Below are 13,612 nucleotides of genomic sequence, written 5' to 3'. Positions count from 1 at the left end.
ATCTGCCTCACAAGCTCTGGGAGGCCTGCCTACCTGTTCACACCTGTGACGTGGTCTCCACATGGCTGATGGCTGAGCGTCCAGAAATGCAATCAGTTGCACTGAGGAAGTCCTGAAGGTGGAGAAAATTAACAGGAGCACCTGGACTTCGTGTATTAGTTTCCTCTGGCTGCTATAACAAATGTCCACAAATTCCGTGCTTTAAAACCACACAAATTAATTCTCTTACAGTTCTGGAGGTCGGAAGTCTGACATGGAGCTAAAATCAAGGTGTTGGCAGGATTACATTCTAGGGTTCTAGGAGGGGATCTGTCCCTTGCCTTTTCCAGCTTCTAGAGGCTTCTCACAGTCCTTGCCTTTTGGTTTCATCACTCCATCCTCTCTTTCCATCGTTATGTGTCTGACTCGACCCTCCCTCCTGCCCTTCTTTGTCATTTATTAGGACCCTTGTGATGACATTGGGCCAGCCCAGATAACCTAGGTTAATCTCCTCATCTGACGATCTTTAATTTAATGCCCTCTGCAAAGTCCCCTTTGCCATGGAAGGTTCTATATTCACAGGCTCCAGGGATTAAGATGTGGACATCTTTGGGGGGCCATTAATCTGTCTACCGCCAGGGGAAACAAAAGCAGAAGTACCAGCGCCAAGACAGAAGGAACTCTACACGTGGCGAGAGAAATCTTGTAAAAACATAAATTGGAGCTCATCGCTTTTCTGCTCACAGCCCTCCCATGCTACCCACTGCTCTCAGGAGAAAGACCAAAGTCCTCCTGGTGGCCTGCGAGGTCTTACAGACACCCCTCTGACCTCCTCAGCTCCCGCCTGCCCTCCCCTTTGCTGTGTCTGCCCTGCTCTCCGTCCATCGCTAAGCCTTTTCCGGCCTCTGAGTTTGCTCTTTCCGCCTTGACCCATCTGTCCTTGGTTTCTCATCTCAGAGCTCAGCTCAAATGTCATCTGCTCAGAGAGGCCCACCTCTCCACCTTAACCAGAGTACTCTCTCTCCCCACCCCCCATACGGCCGCTGGTCACTCTCCAGCTCTTGTCCTGTCTTCATTGCATGTGCGGTATCTGAAATGATTTGCTTTATTTATTCATTTCTTGGTCTCCCCAGATAAGAATGTAACGTCCCAGGAGACCACCAACAGGGTCGACCTTGCCCACTCTTGCGCTACCAGCTCTGAGCACCCCGTTCAGCCACTATGTAGGTGTCTAGCATGGGTCACTGTATGCCCGCCAAGACTGGCCAGAGCAGAGCAGGCAGGGCGGAGGGGGGAGGGCAGCTCTGCCCGCCTGGACAGCCCGGAGAAGGCGGGAAAACGAGGCGGGAAAAACCAGCAAACAAGCCCTGCGGGTGGGTAGGGTGGGGAGCGCTGGCGAGCCCTGACGCTAGGAAATCAGGCTGGGGCGATGAGGCCCGTCATCGGGTGCAGGCGGTCTCCTGGGGGGGGTCCCCCCAAATTCTCCGGCAGAATTTAGGCATGGATTCCCACCTTCCTGCCCTACTGGTCAGTGCATGCCTGGGGAGAGGGGCTGAAGCAACGGACTTAGGAGGTCGGGGGTCTCTACGCTGGGGGCCTCTGCCCCCGGGGGGATCCCTAGGGCTCCTGAAGGGCACCCACGGTGGGGGGGGACTCAGGTCCCGCCACCCGACCCCATTACACGCTGGGCGTGCCCAGCAGAGCGCGCAGGGCTGGGCGGGGCCGTGGCCCGCTGGGCGGAGGGGGGCGGTGGACAGAGGCGGGGGCGCCCCCCACCCGCTTTCTCGCTTCCCGCCACTGCGGCGGCCAATCACCAGACAGGCGCCCGCCCCCGGCGCGGCCTCCTGTGGCCCCGCAACTCCCAAACGCCAAGTTTTCGCGGGAAAAAAATCAGAGCAGCTGGCAGCGCAGCGGGCAGTGGTGGCCGTCCGGGGGCTCGGGATCGCACGCACGCCCGCGCGGGGTCCCAGCCACACACGCGGTTCCTTTGCCATCCTCAGAAGGGCCGGCGCACAATCAGGCGAGTGAATCTTGAGCAGTCAGGCGGATTGGGGTGCCAGCCCGGTCCAGGGCGCGGGTGGGCGGGGGGGGCGGCGGGCAGGACTCGGCGCACCCGGGGCCTTGACTTTGCAAAACTTTCCGGGACTCTCGGCCAGCACGGGCGCACGCGTCCCCCGTGCCAGGGCTGCCCTACACTCGGTCTCGGGCTCTGCCCCCAGCCCTGCCGGCCCTTAGGAGTCGCCCCTGGCAGCCCGGGCTCGGGCAGGGGCGAGCGGGACATCCCTGGCGCCCCGCGGGGGTCGCGCCGGCTGGGTGGGGGAGGGCCCGGCGAGCCGCGGGGGAGGATGTCAGGCTCCGCGCCTGCGCGCGGGGTGCCCCGCGATTCAATTGTCGCGCCCGAGCCCGATTTCGCGCGCCCTTAGTTCCCCGGGCGCGTCTGGGCCAATGGGGAGCGAGCAGGGCGGGGCGGCCGGCTGCGGCGGAGCCAATGATCGAGGCGGCTCAAGTGAAGGGGGCGGGACTTGGCGCGCGGGCCCCTCGGCAGGTCCTGGCGGTGGGAGTGGGCGTGGGCTCGCCGGCTTGGCCCGCGCGGGCGGGCGGGAGAACAAGAGGGGCTCCGGGGCCGTGCGTCGGGGTCCGGGAAACGCAGGCTGGAGCTCGGGACAGCCGTGGGGCCGAGGTGAGTGGCGCTGCGCGCGCGGGGGCGAGCGGGACGGGGCGGCCGGTTGCCATGGCCACCGCGGGGCGGGTGCGTCGCGCACGCGCGCGGGGGCGGCGGCGGGGGGCCGCGAGCACCGGGGGTCCGGAGCTCTTGGGTCTCTGGTGGGCTTCTTCCCCTTCGGTCACACTTAGCTGAGTTCCCTGGGACTTCTGAAGTTCCAACCCGAGCCGGACTTTTGGGTTCCTCTTGCGTCAGTATTCATCCAGGGAATGAATGAATGGATGAATGAACAAACTTGGCCCCTGACCGTTTGGCTGTGTCCCCCTTCTTCCTCTGGACGCTGGTGGTTTTTTTTTTTCCCTCTGTGAAAGGCAGGGTGGGTTGACTGAGTAGTCCAGGATGCTTTTTCCTCTCCGCTAATTTCCCCTCCCTCCTCAGTCCTCCACCGTTGCTATTCATTAATGCATTAACTCCTTAATTCACTCAGCCAGGCCCTGGGCCAGCCGTGGCAGTCTAGGGGTATTACGGGGCTGGGAGGGCGTTCCAGGAGTTGCCTGGTGTCCACAGTCGGGACAGTAATAGCAAGGATGACCCGAGTGTGGCACAGTCCGGTGGTGGTGGTGACGGCAGAACTGACCGAGGGGTCCTGCTCTCTTGTCCTCCTAGCACCAGCAGGCACCATGTGGATCCAGGTTCGCACCATGGATGGGAAGGTGGCCCACACTGTGGACTCCTTGTCCAGGCTGACTAAAGTGGAAGAGCTGAGGAAGAAGATCCAGGAGCTGTTCCATGTGGAGCCAGGCCTGCAGAGGCTTTTCTACCGGGGCAAGCAGGTAAACCCGCCCTGCAGGCTGCCCGCCGGCTTGCCCGCCTGCCCGCCCAGCACCTTTGTTCTTGCCTCAATCCAGGCACCGCACACACACTCTTCCCCCCTTGTCCGGTCCGCTTCTCCACAGAAACCTCCAATGTCTGAGCGAGGAACAAAGGCTCTCGACTCCTAGACTGCCACATCAGGCACTCGAATCTGTTGCGTCTGGGGGCTTTTAAACTCCCAACCCCCCCCCCCCGCCTTTTTTTTTTTGACCCTCCCCTCAAAATAATTTCTGGAAAAAATAAGTTGGAGGTGGCCGATGGAGGGCTGATGAATTTCTAGGAAGAGCCTAGAATCAATACTCAGACGTTAGGACGGAAGGGACCATGTTTTTCTTTGAAACACACACGCTTAGGGCCCACGGTCTGCACCTATTTAGCTTCCGACCCCCACAGGGTTTTCTAGAAATTTGGATCAGCTTATTCAGAGTTGGAGATGGCGCTTGCTAATCAGGAATTTCCGCCACTTCTGGGCCTCCTCTCTGGCGGCAGCGGGGCCGCCCCTGATCAGGGGTTTGTGCTTTTCGCGGGCTCAGCTGGCCCTGCTCCTAGGTTCCCTTTCTTCGAGATTCCCCCACCCCACCCCCAGCCCCTGTAGCAATTGAAAATGGCCACCCTTGGTTTGTGGGCTGCCCACTTTGGGGACATTTTCTCTAGTGGCGCCCCTGAGGGTGTCCATTCTTGTTGGTTCGTGGGCAGGGGGGACGGCAGGCCAGGCTGTGAGTGGGATTTCCATGAGTGGGAGATGGTCTGACAGAAAGTGTTGTTCTCATCTGCTGGGGCCACCCTGGAGTTGGGTGGCCTGTAGGGACCTCGGTCGGCATAGACAGCGCATGGGATTAAAAGTGTTCAGTCGGGCTCTGACTTTGTTGTTGTCGCGTTTTGAACTGGGTGCTGCCGCCATCTGGTGTCTAGATTGAAGAATAAATGCTCCCCGCCTGGCCAGGAATTTTTGGGGGCTGGGAGGATCCTGCCTGCCTCCTGGAAATGAGACCTGATGATTAATTTCTTGGGCTCGAGGTGCCCTCCGAGACCTTTAGCCTCCTTCCTGTGTGAGATACGAGGACTTGAATGTCTTAAGCATCTGAGTGAATGCGCTCCGCCTAGGGAGGGAAAGCCGAGCCGGTGAACTCGGGGATTTGACTGCGGGTCACGTGCGTGGCGCCGGTGGAGAAAAGGCAGGGCCGCGAGTGGAGCTCCCCTGGGATGGGATGCTGTTTCTCTCCCCTCTCCTCCAGCGGGGGCTCATTTTGGCAGCATCCAAACTGATTTCGATTTGCCTCTCAGTCTTTGTGTTCAGCAGAAGGTCCTTCCACCGAGTTTCTGAAGACCGCCTGCGGGCACCGGCTGAACAGTTCGTGGCATCGTCCAAAGGCGGTTGGATCGAGTCCTCTTAAGTTCAAGGCAGTGAATATTTCTGGGTGCCTGCTGTGGGCTGGGCACCGTGCATTTTAATCTTTACATTCAAAGACGTGCAGAAGAGTTGAAAGAGCCATGAACACCTAAACACCTACCCGTGGCTTTTAGCACTGACATTTCCCACGTTTGCTTTATCACTGCAGCTGTCTCCCTTGCCTCTTATCTGTCCACCAGTCCATCTTATTTTGGGGGATGCATTGCAGAGAAAGTTCCAGGCGCTGGTTCACATCACCCCCTAAACCCTTCAGCATTGCCTGTCCTTAACTAGAGTACAATGTTTGTTTGTGGTCCTTGTTCCTTTAGATGTAACTTGCATATAGTGAGAGACACGTCTTAAGCGGACTTTTTGGCGTTTTGACAAATGTCTACACCCACGTAACCAAACCCCTATCTCCCTGCATCGGGAACATAATAGGTGATCCACACGAAAGCTTCTGAAAGCCTTCGTAACGTCTGTGTGAGTTAAAAAGTGTGATGATAAGCATCGTGCCTCTAATCATCAGGATATCGGCACTGAGAGACAGCTCTGAACCCTGCCTTTCTTGCAGCGCAGCTTTCGAAGTTCTCAGAAGGTTCCACGTTCCCACGGGACCTCTTACTGATGCTCACCCCCTTCCCTGCGCTCACCCAGCGTTCAGCCCGCTCGGCGGGCCAGTGCGTAGCCGGTTCTGTCTTCCGGGTAAGGAGGCCAGGCCTCAGCCGTGATGCAATTTCCCCAAGGTTGCGCTACCAGGAAGTGGCCCAGCCTCACAGGAGGTGTGGACAGTGCCAGGAGGGTGGGGAGCAGAGGCACACAGCAGTAGCACCTTGAAGCAAGTCACGTCTACAAACAGACTGGGCTCATCACGATAGGAAGCAGTGCAATTTCCAGCGGGTGCAAGAGAGCTGTTGTTCTTACGGAATGTTCTAGAGAGTGTTCAAGACCCTTTCCTTTCTTTTGTTTTTCCTTTATAAAGAAACGGCATCTCAGTCCAAGGTCTGCAGTGAGGTCGAGGGAGCCAATAAAGCAGAACAAGAGTTGAGTCTTTCTTCAGGATATGGGAGGGTTTCGTGGCCCTGAATAGGTTGGCGGTTATGTCACTTGATTGGCGGAAATGCAGGGAGCCGAATGGGGGAAGGGACGCCAGGCGGCTGGCCCAGCCTGGGCGAAGGCGAGAGGCATCTGGCGCCTCTTTTCTCTTTGGCTGCCGGCAAGAATAGCAGTAGCTGTCGTTTGTGGTGCCTTTCACGCAGTCAGGTACAACGGTTGAGCTTAATCCTCCCCAAGTGCCCTGGCCAAGTGTCTCTGGCCAGGACAGTCTCCGTGCTTTCCCGTCAGGTGGGGCTAATTGCGGACCCGCCACATGTGCGCGGTGAGAATTCAGTGAGGTCACGGATGCAGGGGCGTGCGGGGAGGGGGCCGGTGTTTGAGCTCCGCGCCTGGTTCACGGTGAAGGAACGATAAATCATTTGGTGCAGGACCTTCCCCTGGGCACTGCTGACATCAGGGCCAGATCATCCTCCGTGGGGGGCCATCCTGGGCGCTGTGGGGTGTGGAGCAGCCTCCCTGGTCTAACCCACTTGATGCCAGGAGCCCTCCCCGCCCCCCCCCAGTCATAAATATCACAGGCCCCAGATGTTGCCAAGTGCTCCCTGGGGGCAAAATTGTCCCCAGTTGAGAACTGATGATTTAGTAGGTAATTTACTTAAGGAAAGCAGTCTGAAAGATCAGGTGAAATGGCATCCTAGGAGTGGCCTTTGGAGGGTCACTCATGTCCCAGTGCTTCACCAGATGTTCCTGCTGGATTGGCTTTTCCTGAATGTCAGCCTGTTTTCCCAAAGGACGGGGTTAGGTGGCAAATAAGACAGTCCCCTCCTGGACACCTGTCCTCCCGGCTGGGCTGCATGAGGGAGGGTCCCTCCCTCCCCACCCCCAGAGCTCCTGGCTGGAGACATGCCCTCTGGGTCAGGGATTAGCAAACCCTTTCTGTTAAGGACCCAGCGGTAACTGTTTGTGGGCCGTGCGGTCTGTCTGCTCACCTCTGCCATCGAAAGTCCTGAACTGAACACAGAGCACAAATGAATGGGTGTGTCCCGATTCAGGTGGTAGTAGAACTTTATTTACAAAACAGGGACAGCTGGAACTGTCCCGCTGGCCAGGGTGTGGCAGTTACTTGCAGGCTTCCTCCTGGGGTGGTGGATCCAGGTGGCACGCCAGGAGCAGGCAGCCGTGGGCTGTGCTGGACCGCGTCTCTCTCCAGGGCATGGGTGCTCACCCTGTTTGGACTGAGGACCCCTTTCCACCCTCCAAAGCGATGGAGGAGCCCAGCGAGTGTTGTGGACGTTCATCATGTCTTGTCGTTTTTTATCCTATTAGAAATTGGAAGCTGAGAAAAGTTCACAGCTCGAGAAAACACGAGGGCATGTTCCCTTAGGCACAGGCTCTGGTACCCCTGCTGGATCACGAGGCCAAAGATGGCCTGTGACATCACGATGTCACCATGCGATAGAGAGCCTAGGCCTTGCAGATCCCCGAAATGCCGCTCCAGGGCGTAGCCTCGGCTGTGGCCCGGCGGGGTCAGAGAGCAGAGTTCACTGGTCAGGACCTACCCATGGATGGGCTGGGACGTGCCTCTGTGTTGAGCCCCCACACCCCGCCCTGGTGGGAAGTGTGACCCTGTGCCACGGCCGGGAACCCTCTTCGTAACTTTTCTTCCCTCCCCTCTCTGTCCATCCATGAGTCTGTCTCACCTGAACCCCAGGTTGCTGCGGAGGCCTGGAGGCCTAGATGGGAAGGTGTGGGCTGGGGCCATAGCCCCAGGAGGGGAGGCCGCGTGGTGTCTCACTTGCTTTCTCTCCCAGCCCGGCCATCGGGCGTTGCAGACCCCCCTGCCCTCCTCTGGCCGGAGGTCCGTCTCGGCCTGGAGCTCACGCGCCCTCCTCCGGGGGCCTGTGGTCTGGTTTACACCCTCCACTGCTCCTGATGGCCGCCTCTAAGCCTACAGGAGAACCACCCCTTGCCAAGCCCAGGGGTGTTTCTAGCCTGTGCTCTTTGCCTCTGGGCAGCACTCAGCGCCTGAAAAGTATCCCCACAAAATGCCCCGAGAGGGCAGAAAGTGAGCAGAAAGTGTCACTGTGGTGAGCTTTGAATCCAGGCTTCGGAGGGGAAGCTGCGTTGTCAAGCGGCCTCTGTGTTTTTAATTTCACTTTGTGCCACGCGTGTGCCCAGAGTTCCCGATGTCCGGGAAGCTTCCCGATTAAAAGAGAGAGGGGTGTGATCTAAGTGCCCTGGGCGGCTTTGCCTTTACACCTGAATCAGCCGAGCAGAGCCACCTGCCCCAAACCATGTGTATATGTTTTACTACAGGCAGTTTAAGGGATTTTCACCTGGAATTTTGGTTGTGCAGGATTTTAACCCGCACGTTTAGTTTTAACATGAGAACCTGCGACCTCAGGTACAGCTCGCCTGTCATTCACTCTGCGCAGCTTTTATTAATGCCTGTAGCCTCAGTTGGAGTTTTAGGGTCTTAGAAGGAACCTAGACTCGGCACATTTGGTCCCCTTGCCTGGGGCCAGCCCTCCCCCCGCGCTTCCCGACCGGCTGTGCACAGCTTCGGGCCAGCAGCGTTGGGGAGAGGGGCACCCGACACACACCCTCTCACCATGGCAAGTGCATTCCTGCCCACTGCGGGGCCCTTGTGGAATGTTCCAGAGGAAGCAGTCGGACCAGCCCAGGCGTTCCGTCCTGTAGGCAGAGCCCTTGGCCAGCCCGGCCCAGCGCGTGGCCCCTTCCATACCCAGCCCACCCTGCTTGTGCCTCTGTCGCTTTGCCCTCGCACTGGGAGGGGGAGTGTGGGTGTGGGTGTGAGTGCCTCTTGTCTCTCTGGCTCTCAGACCCGTCACAGACGTGTGGGGCTGGCATCGTGGGTAGAAAATGCCGGGAGAGAGGAGACGAGTGGGTATGCAACCCAGCTCCTCCACGGCTCCCTCAGGATTCCCCGCCCCCCCACCGTCTTTAGCCGCGGGCCCTTGGCCAGGTCCTGACCACCCCTGCTCCCCGCTGCTCCCCGCGCACCCCCCACTGCCATTCTGGTGCATTCCGCTTCCCCCCTTAGCCCTGCTGCCCCATCTCCCGCTTGACCTCCGTCCCAGTGCTCCTTGCAAAACAGAAGCCCGACCACGCGCTCCCTCCTCACCCCGGCTCCCCCCCACCCACCCACCCCGCCAACGCCAACGCCAACGCCAACGCCGTCCAGGTGCTTCCGTTTATTTCCCATCCTTTGAGACCATCCTCCCTCCCTTGACGTGTGTGGCAGACGCATCTACTTTCCTGCGTTTAACTGTCACACGCAGCTGTGTAACATGCCTTGGTGGGAACGAGTCACGGTTTTGCCTGCAGACGATGCTGCCGTGAGCGTAGTGGGCGCTGGGCTACCCGTCCCTCCGGTGCGCGCCCGAGGGCCTCTAGCTCAGCGGTCCTCACGGGGGGCTGTGCGGCCCCGCTGGGGACGCTGGGCGGTGTCTGGGGACGTCTGTGGTTGTCACGGCTGGGACGCTGCTCCTGGCATCGAGTGGACGGGGCCAGGGAGGCTGCTCGAACCCCACGGCGCACAGGATGGCCCCGCACAGGGAACGACCGGCCCCGAATGTCCGCAGTGCTGAGGGGTGTCTCCCTAGCTGTGGAGGCACTGGGCCTGCATCCTGTAATCGTTTTTAATGACGTTTGGCTTACTCTCTGCTGGTGTCCTCATGATAGTGGTGCTGGAGACACTTGTCTTTCTCCATCTATTTTTATTTTTTCCATCTATTTTTTTTTTTTCAGAAATCAACAAACTTTATATTTTTAGAGCAGTTTTAGGTTCACAGCAGAATTAAGAGGAAGGTACACAGATTGCCCATATACCCCCTGCCCTGCGCCGCCTGCCCCCACCCCCACTCTGCACACCTGTCTCCCACCAGATGGTGCATTTGGTACAACTGATGAACCTGTGTTGACGTATTAACATCACCCAGAGTCCATAGATTACATTTGGGTTCACTCTTGGTGTTGTACACTCTGTGGGTTTGGACAAATGTGTAATGATGTGGATCCACCCTTTTGGTGTCATACAGAATAGTGTCACTGCCCTAAAAAGCCTCTGTGTTCCGCCGGCTCGTCCCTCCCTCCCTTCACCTCCTGGCCGCCACTGATCCTCTTAATGTCTCCATCCTCGTGCCTTCTTCTAGAACGTCTTAGAGTTGGCATCATGCAGTCTCTAGCCTTTTCAGATTCTTCTTTAAAAAAAAAAAAAAAAAATCTTTATTGGGGTATAATTTGCATACCATGCAATGTACCCACTTAAAGGGTGCAATTCACTGGATTTCAGTGTATTCACGGGGACTTGGACCATCACCATGGTCGACGTGGGGACATTTTCATCGCCTTCGAAGGAATTCCTGCACCGTTTATTGATCACTCCCTCACCCGCCTCCCCAGCCCGTGGCCACGGCAGATCCAATTGCTGTTTGATTCCTCTAGGGACGTCCTATCCGTGGGTTCTGGCCGTGTCTGGCCTTTGGTGCCCGGCTTCTGTCGCCGATCATCGTGTTCTCAAGGTCCATCCACGTTGGGGCGAGTGTCAGGGCGTCTCCCCTTTTCAGGGAGGATGACCGCACCCTGTGTGGGTCCGTTCATCCGTCAGTGGACCCCGGGTCGCTCCACCCTTGGGCTCCTGTGTGTCATGCTGCCGTGACCACACGTGTCACCTCTGCCCGCCGGCATGGCTGTCCTGGGTCGGCCCCGTGTTGGAGGGCTGCTGCTCTCTCACTCCCCGGCCCCCTCTGACATCTGGGCCGTGGTGGGCGCGTTGGAGGCTCTTGCTGCGCTCTGGGTGAACAGGTGGCGTGGGCCCGGATGTCCAGGGCGGGCTTTGGAGGGACCCTGGTGGCCCCTGCAGCTGCAGGCAAGTGTTGGTGTGTTCAGATGCGCCTCTCTCCGGGAGAGGGGTCAGTCAGCCATCTGGTTCCCGGGGCTGCAGTGAATAAGGTGAATAAGCAGCGAGTGCCCTGGAACTTGCCTTCCCTGTGACCCCAGGTGCTGTTTGCATATTAATGGCAATCAGCCCTTTGAACCACCAGCTTTGGGTTAAAAAGTGGGAAGGAGGGAAAGTCGATCTTTTGTGTGTTCTTCTTCCTTCCTTTAGGGCACCGCTTGGGAACCACCGGGTCCACCGGGTCCGGGTCATCCTGCCCGGGGACACTGGGTGATGTCTGAGGCCATCAGCTGGCTGTCACGACGGGGGGTGCTCCCAGCACCCAGGGGGTGGGGCAGGGGTGCTGCTCAACCTTCACCCCTTGCCGTGTCCATGATGGCCCCCACCAACAGAGGGTGATGACCAGAGGCCAGCAGAGCCCGCCTTAGGGTCTTCTGGAGGCTGAGGGTCCTCAGTTGGGTGTTGGGGGAGTGCCCTGGGGCAGTTTCTAATAAGAGGCCCAGTGCAAAGCCTTTTGTGCCCTAGGGGTGCCCTAGAGATGCAGCTCGGAAGACGAACTCCTTCACGCACCTGACGAGTCGCGCCTGCTGCAGCCTGTAGAGCCCTGCCGGCTCCCGGGCTCCCCGTCAGCCAGTGACTAGTGTGGGTGGAATCCGTTAGCACAAAGGAGTTAATGGAGAGGAGGCCTGAGTGGACGAGGTTTGAGCTGGAGCCTTATAAGGCACCTGATGGATGTCACGGGGCACCCACCCTTTGGTTCATGCGGGCCAGCTTCCCCCCCTCGCCCTCCCCGGCACTGTGGACATCAGGGCAGGCCATTCTCTGTGGGGGCCGTCCCGGGGACCCTTAGCGCCCCCAGCCCCGTCACGACAACCAAAAACGTCCCTAAGGCATCGCCCCACACCCCCTGGGGGCGGGAATACCCTCGATCGAGAGCCAGGGGTACGGGTGATGCGTGTTTACTGTAGCAGAAGTTCCAAAGCACATAAAGTATTAACGCCTCCCCTGATACCCGATGCGTAGCCACGGCACGGCGGGCTCAGGCTGTGCGCTCACGGGGAGCGTTCCCCGAGTGGCAGCAGCCGTCCTCACTTGAGAGGGCCTGGGCACCCCGAGGAGGGGGTCACTGGGCACCCCGGGGCGTGGGCAGGCTTCACCGGCCGGTGGCCTGTTCCAGGGCGGGGCCTCCGCGAGGGCCGGGGCGCCCCTTCGCCCACGGTGAGCCCTCCGTGTCTCTGACCTGGTCCCGTGTCCCCGCAGATGGAGGACGGCCACACGCTGTTCGACTACGACGTCCGCCTGAACGACACCATCCAGCTGCTGGTCCGCCAGAGCCTCGCGCTGCCCGCCCCCGGCGGCGGCGGCCCCGGCGGCGGCAGCAAGGAGCGGGACTCCGAGCTCTCCGACACGGACTCCGGCTGCTGCCTGGCCCAGAGCGAGTCCGACAAGTCCTCCAACAGTGGCGAGGCGGCCGCCGAGCCGGAAGGGAAGGCCGACGAGGAGGAGTGGGACGAGACGGAGCTGGGCCTCTACAAGGTGGGGCCCCCGCGGAGGCCGGGCTCGCGGCGCCCCGCCCGGAGCGCCCCCAGCCCTCCATCCCCGAGGCTGGGCAGCCCCGTCCCCGTCGTGACCATCTCCCCAAGGTTCCTTGGCGGAAACATAGGTACCCAGGGGTTCCTTCCTAACCCCTGAAGTAGAATCCCGTGTCCGGGCCTGTGGGTGTCTGCCCTGTGGTCCTCGCAGGGGCTGTCAAAGTCCTGATCCACTGCCATCCTCCCCCTAACAGCATGACATTTCACGGAAGGATCTGGATTCCCAGCTTCTATGGAAAAATGGGCAGTTCTGGCCTCCCTGGGCCACGCAGCAGGGGTGTTCTGCCCCCAGGGACACTGGGCGGCGCCTGGGGACATCTGTGGTTGTCATGACTGGGGGTCGCCTGGCATCGAGTGGGTGGGGCCGGGGATGCTGCTCCGACCCCCCCCCAGGGCCCGGGACCGCCTCCCTCTGGAGAACGACCCAGGCCCCATGTCCTCAGTGCCACAGCGAGAAGCATCCGGGCCCGGGAACCAAGGCGGGCTCTCGGCGGTTTTGCTCGCCGGGCATCCCTTCCCTGGGCCGAGTGAGAGCTCTCTGCCCCCGCAGGCTGGCGAGTACGTGGACGCGAGGGACACGAACATGGGCGCCTGGTTTGAGGCCAAGGTCGTCAGGGTGACGAGGAAGGTGCCGGCCCAGGACGAGCCCTGCAGCTCCACCTCCAGCCCAAAGCCCGAGGACGACATCGTCTATCACGTGAAATACGATGAGTGAGTGTCTGTGGGGCAGGCGGCCCTGGGGCGGTGGCTCCGTGGATGTGGGACCCGGAGTTTGGAGCTTCCTTGGGGGTGATGATCAGGATGCGAGACCCCACCCTCGTGCTCCCAAGCCACACGGAGGAGGCCTCCCGCACCCTGAGGACCAGCGTCGTGGGGACCTCGTCGGAGAACCCTGCCCGGTCGTCCCCTCGGCGTTGCAGTCTCCCTGTTTCCCGCGCCATCTTCTTCTTCCCACATAGCACTGTGCGAAACCATCTTAGGTGTCCTCTCTCTCCCGCGCCGGAATACACAGTGCTTATGGAGCACTCACTGTGTGCCAGGCCCTGCGATAGGCACGGGGGATTCCTGTCTGTGAACACAGAGGGTGTCTGAGTGGGCTCTGGCAGCTGTAACAACATACCATACCACAGGCTGGGCGG

The 13,612-nt window shown here is 59.8% G+C and overlaps 1 protein-coding gene across 5 annotated transcripts in view; it reads left to right on the top strand.

Annotated features, from left to right (window-relative positions):
• Nucleotides 1–1,855: 1,855 nt before the first annotated feature.
• Nucleotides 1,856–13,612, top strand: part of UHRF1 (ubiquitin like with PHD and ring finger domains 1) — a 31,001-nt gene continuing 19,244 nt past the window's right edge. The window contains exons 1-4 of one of the 5 annotated variants that reach the window (XM_067033460.1): nt 1,856–1,999; nt 3,308–3,474; nt 12,142–12,417; nt 13,024–13,184. In XM_067033460.1, the coding sequence (XP_066889561.1) occupies nt 3,322–3,474; nt 12,142–12,417; nt 13,024–13,184 (590 nt within the window). In that variant the 5' untranslated portion in view covers nt 1,856–1,999; nt 3,308–3,321. Of the gene's footprint in view, nt 2,000–2,551; nt 2,660–2,956; nt 3,018–3,307; nt 3,475–6,051; nt 6,168–12,141; nt 12,418–13,023; nt 13,185–13,612 lie in introns of those variants that run through there. The other 4 variants (XM_067033459.1, XM_067033457.1, XM_067033458.1 and 1 more) reach the window with 4 other exon arrangements.

The sequence above is a fragment of the Kogia breviceps genome, chromosome 4 (genome assembly GCF_026419965.1).
Source record: "Kogia breviceps isolate mKogBre1 chromosome 4, mKogBre1 haplotype 1, whole genome shotgun sequence".
In the NCBI taxonomy this organism is placed as follows: domain Eukaryota; kingdom Metazoa; phylum Chordata; class Mammalia; order Artiodactyla; family Physeteridae; genus Kogia; species Kogia breviceps.
This window is presented reverse-complemented; position numbering and strand designations above follow the sequence as displayed.